We start from the raw sequence: 5,834 nt of genomic DNA, 5'->3' as shown, positions 1-5,834 counted from the left end.
TGCCCAGTTATAGTCTTGTTACATATTCAGTTCAAGACACTGTTTTGCATCAATAATCTATGAAACTGTTTTACACTTAAAGTGAAACTCTCAGGTATTATCAACCATATAACATCACATATTAGCAGAAACATGAGTTACCAGAGGACTTGCAACTGAAAATTATGTCTATTTCCCAGTAATTCATTAAGAAAGACAATAGAACATTTGTCAGTTACTCAGATAGTAGAACATGAGGTAAGGAATTTAATGAACCACAAAGTATGAATGTTACACACATTTTGTAGAAGGCTTCTCTTAGTATTGTAGAGCATGATTAATATCTTCTAAAGAGAGATGAGGGGTGAAAGTGGAAAGTGGAAAGTGAAAGGATGTGTCATTCAGTCAGCATTGTTTGCCAACTGCAGCTGATCAGCAAACCTTCAGTATTTCTCCCTAAAATTAAATGAGCAGAAGAAAATTCAGCACAAAGCACAGGAATCCCAAAATAACAAATTTAAGTATGTATGTATTTAATATCTTGCCATTCTCCCAGTATGAGGTACAAGGTTAAGTACCAAAGACTGTGGAAGAGGATTCCAAATTTAATCCTTATCACAATACTCTACCTGCCTGGATGAAAGGCTATGAGACTACCATGCCCTTTCTCTGTATAATAGATGCCAGGATATGGATGATACTCTTCATGGGTTATAATTTGAAAACTCATGGATATTTGCTGGAACTGTGTCTGATACAGGAGTGAGATTCCTTGTATTCTACTTTGTTTATTGTGCTAGGATCCTTCAGTCAATAATACAGTATTGAGCAGTAACACATTTGTCTGTCAGGCAATTGATTTCACAGAATGTAGAATAATAGAGAGCAATTAATATTTTGTAGTCTACCACTTGGGATGTGTGTATGTGTCTGCGTGCCTTTAAGTCACCCATCATATTATGCTGACCCCGTGAATTTCATAGGGTTTTCTAAGGCAGGGCATACTCGAGGTGGTTTGTCATTGCCTCTCTATGAAATATAGCCTGCAGCATTTGGTGTTGCTTGATGGTCTCCCATTCAGGTACTAACCAGGGCTGACCTTGCTTAGCTTCCAAGATTGGGATCTGGTGCCTTTGGGGTATTTAGACCTATCACTAGAAACTAAGCCATAGAAAGGGGGATTTAAATTGTAAGTATTGCATGCATGAACAATGCCATTTGGCTCTGAGTTTTGGGGGAGGGAGAGCCCTTGAAGCAGATGGCCTCAGTGAATCCACTTTCTCCCCACTGCTCCCCATTTGCTTGCTTTCTACCTCTGGGCCCAATCTGCACAATGCCCAGAAAGAGTTGGCAAAGTGAGTCCTTGTCCCATCACTATTTACACATCTAGAGTGTGCAGGTAGGCAGCCAGGAGGCTCCAGAGTCTGGCAGTGGCAGACCCCAAAGCAACAGGTTTTGAGGCTTGTGCTGCCTCCATAACCCAGAGGCAATTGGCATTGCTGTTTCACTGTCATTAAGAAAGGCATCCAAGCAGAGATGTCTACCTTGGCTCTAGTCTCTTGCTCCTTTTGCAGTCCTGAAGGTGACTCCTCTGCCCATCTCACAATATTTGACAGAATCATTGGAATGGAGGCAAAATTAAAAGTCTCCACTCCATCTTGCATGAGCACACGCAAACACATGTGTGCCTATCCAAAGCCCCCACCAATATCTAATGGAGCCCTTGGGACCTAAAGCTTTGCCCCCACCCCACCCTCTCCTAGCACTTAGAAAGCATGCTCTTTTCATTCATGGAAGTCCATGAACATCAGCAATCCATTTAAGCTTAGTATGTAGATGCTAAAATATGTTTTCCTTATTCAATAAAATTTGCATTAACATGTTACGAGAACCCATTAGTGGTAGTGCCAAACAAACAAACAAACAGAGAAACAAAAAACAGACAAAAAGATGATTACCGCCAAAGTCAGTACAGCCACTTTTTGGAGGAGTGACAGTGAGTTGATGCAGTCTTTCAACTTGATTGCTGCATTTAAGGTCACAGTGTCAGTTGTGTACTTGGAAAGTTCCTTTTTAAGGTCATCATTTGATCTAAAGATCCCTATATTTAGAATGTCTGTGAGAGGTTTGCAGACAAGTGCATCTGGATTAAGACAAGAAAAAGACAAGTGATTTTAAAGAAATAATAAATTTACACTGATCTTATTTCATATTTTTAGGGTTTTTAAAAATTAACAATAGCAATAAGAAGAGAATGTATTTTTTAACTGACCACATAACACACACCTTATTAACAATATTACGTGCATTTACTATCAGAAGATGTTGAACTAAAAAGAAAAATCTGCTCATCTGGCACAGGCCAGTTCTTTACTCCTTGCAGTTCCCCCTGTGATCTGGATTCCTCTTCACATTATCTTCTTCCATAGAGTTCTCAGAACTCTTTTACTCTGTCACTGAGAACAGTCTGTAGGACCATTCCTATGGTGTGCTATATATGCATGATATGTACATGTACAGTGTTCTCTCTCTCTCTCTCTCTCTCTCTCTCTCTCTCTCTGAACACTATACTGTGATAATACATTTTTTGGAACTGCCTCTTGCAGTTATATAGAATATATAATAGTATAATCAATACAGCCCTTCAAAAAGAAATGACCTTTTGATATCTTCTTTACCCACACTTGTTTTGATATTTATTTCACCTGCATTTCTTTTGATTCCAGCACCATGTTCTATGTCCTGTCTCACCTGTATGACAGTGATTAGAATACTAGAATTAAATCAGGAAGACCCCTATCTGGCCATTAGGATAATCGAATTACTTATAGGAAGTCACTGTCCCAATCTAATCCATCTCATCAAGTTGTTGTAATGAGGGAACATAGGCTATTCAATTTAAAAGGAACCTTTTGTTCTCCTGTGAGCTGTCATTTTACTATTTTCCTAATCTAAATACTCCTCTTCCATGGTATAAAAAATGATTTAGAGCAGATGAGGAAAAAATCTCTCTGTAACTAGTACTAGTGCTGCTCCAGAGAACATGAACCAAAGGGTTCAAATTACAAAAAAAGAGAGAATCCATCCAGACATTAGGATGAACTTCTTTAAGAGATATTTGACAATGATTTCTTTGAAAGGTAGTGGATTCACTTCTTTGGAGGTTTTTAAAGAGAGGTTGGATTTGCATCTTTCAAGAGTGCTGTAGCTGTGTATTCCTGCATAGTAAGGGATTGGATTAGATGGCCCTTATGGTCTCTTCCAGCTCTAAGATTCTATACTCTGATCAAATTTAGTCCTTTAGGTAGGTTCAAAAGCAGAAACAAAATGCCAAATATCCAGTCTTGCATCTTCCACATAATAGATTATAGACCTAAGCTAGTTTTTGGTTCTCTGGGGGAAGCTAGCTTTTTAATACTAGCTTTCTTATTGTTTTCACTCATTCGCTCATGAGCCTAATGCTTTTCCAATGGCATATACATCAAATCCAGACCTAGAATTTGAGCATTAATCTGAAAAAACAGCAAAATACCTTGTCACCTTCTTTTTGAAAATACAAATGTTATAACTAGCCACCTTTCTTCATCCACCTTTCCCCTAATAGCTTTGTTCTTTCTTCTGTGTTTTGGAAAAAGTGCCTCCTCGCTAGCTCGATTTATTTGTACTGCTAGTGAGGATATTTCATTGATCAGCCTGTTGTCTTCCTAGCATTCACCCTCCCCGAGTTTCTGCTCTAGTTTGCTCTCAAACTGGCTTTGATCACAATCTGAGTCAAATTAATTTCAGTTTCCTTCGACCATCTTTGAGGCAAAAGGGTCAGCAGGAGCATTATCGGTGCTTACCAGAGTAACAGCAACATGCCAGGATGAGAAGCAGAATGATAAATGTTGACTTCATGGTTGTGAGGAGGATTACTCCCTGCCAGGTTATAGTGACACAAGACTTGGCAAACTGCTTTGGGAGTTCAGGCGCACAGCACAAATATATACAGAAAGCAGCAAAGCTGACTCCTCCTACCCTTGGATTTGGCAGATCATATGACTTCCTTAGCATATCTGCCTTGCATTCTCTTTGAGATAAATACAAATGCCACCTTCACCACCCCTTTTCATGTGGTGAATGTCTTTTTTGGTCTGTGAAAGTGTTACATTCAAAGAAACAGTTTCATCTTAAGGGTTTGAGTTTGCACTTGAAAGTTCAATGAGGCTAAGAGCTTTGAAAAGTTAACTTTATGAAATACAATGCATAGAATTTCCCCCAGGAAAATGAAACCCCAAAAAGGTAACACTCTGGGCTTGGTGTTCTAGTAGGCAGAGCAGAACTGGCAGGAATTTTCCACTTCAGGTCTTATGAGAAATATTATTTAAGATCCCCTAGAGCAGGGGTTCCCAACCTTTTTGACTTGCGGAGCTGTTATTTCTATGGTGTGGAGCCCCTAAGAGGCCTACCCTATATCTTACAAGTTAATGATGTTTAGGAGTATATATAAGAATATATTCTTATTTTTTAATTGTCATTCAATGTTTATTTCTTTCATTCTCCTGGAGTGGTTGCAGAGCACCAGGGAAGTGCATGCGGAGCCCTAAGGGCTTCTTGGAGCACAGGTTGGAAACTCCTGCCCTAGAGAATTCTACACCATCTATAACTGTGGCTCCCATATCAGAGAGGTGATGAATCCACCTCAGATCTTAATCCAGGCTTTAAACTGGTTTCCTAAGAAAGTCCAGCACTCCTTTAAAGCTAGCAAAACCCTGGAATTGATTCACCACTCAACTGATATGATACCACCATTGATCCACAGCCACATTTACTCATGGCTTGGAACTTTGATGTCTACAACTTTATGCCTGAAGGTTCCTCTGGGGTTTGTAGTTTTCTGAAATATTTAGTCTTCTCTGTCAGGGCCACAGCAAACTATAAATCCCAGGATTCCAGAGCACTGAGCCATGGCAGTTAAAGTGGTGTCAAACTGCATTATTTCTGCAGTGCAGATGCAGTTCTAGTCAGACATCTATAGCCATTATCGCTATAGATGTTAATACCAATGGCTATAGATTAGTCAGAAATAGATATTCCAGTTCTATATTCCATTCTTGGAATAAACTTCGTATGTTATATTTATTTATAGATAGTAGAAATTGATCCATATAAATTGTTAGCCTGGATACTTGGTTGGCCTCAATTAATGTCTCTAATGCAAGGGAACTTCAGAAGCATTTAAAATTGCCTATCTAAATCTGGATTGTAATAAATGTTTCAGTTGTAGATATTGTGATTTAGCAACAGAGGTAATTTAAACTCCTCTTGCAAAACTGGAAAAAAAAAACACCTCACCAACACCAAGTATCTGATTTAAGGTAATCCCGTTGTTCCATAAGTATGATTCTTTACCAATTTTCAAATCTGAATTCCCCCATAAAGTCAGCTAGGTCATAAAGTCATGAATGAGTGGGTCAGACTACAATTGATGACTCTTGGGAAAACACTGCCTTTTTTAAAAAACATGAAATGAGAACCAAGGGCTGTCCTTCTCGATAGAGGTGCCAGCAATGAAGACTCCAAAGCTGGCCATGGTGGGTTGCTTACTTTAACCTGATATATCCAAAAATGAATACAAGGTAACAGATATGCTTGATGGTCTGTAAGAAGATCTGGAAGGCCAACTCTCCCTCGCTGATAGGAATTTGCATCTTTTCCGTTGAAATTCTAGGAGACAACAAGGCCTGCAAAAATCTTCTAAACAATGCATTTGTTTTTGAAAATACTTGCATGTTATAAGTAGAGGAATTCTACTGATAACATAAACTATTCTAGGTATAACATTCATTTTAATCATTTTTACTATATCTCACAGA

At 38.7% G+C, this 5,834-nt stretch overlaps 1 protein-coding gene across 1 annotated transcript; it reads right to left on the bottom strand.

Annotated features, from left to right (window-relative positions):
• Window positions 1–223: 223 nt before the first annotated feature.
• SCGB1D1 (secretoglobin family 1D member 1) lies at window positions 224–3,921 on the bottom strand. The gene is made up of 3 exons (XM_089523423.1): window positions 3,822–3,921; window positions 1,938–2,122; window positions 224–435 (listed from the first exon to the last, which is right to left on the bottom strand). Exons 1-3 carry the CDS (start codon window positions 3,874–3,876, stop codon window positions 412–414), a joined length of 264 nt encoding a protein of 87 aa, XP_089379549.1. The 5' UTR covers window positions 3,877–3,921; the 3' UTR covers window positions 224–411.
• Between the last annotated feature and the right edge of the window lie 1,913 nt (window positions 3,922–5,834).

Source organism: Sceloporus occidentalis, unplaced genomic scaffold (assembly GCF_023333645.1).
Source record: "Sceloporus occidentalis isolate IW3139 unplaced genomic scaffold, rSceOcc1.0.p SCAF_4, whole genome shotgun sequence".
Classification (NCBI taxonomy): domain Eukaryota; kingdom Metazoa; phylum Chordata; class Lepidosauria; order Squamata; family Phrynosomatidae; genus Sceloporus; species Sceloporus occidentalis.
This window is presented reverse-complemented; position numbering and strand designations above follow the sequence as displayed.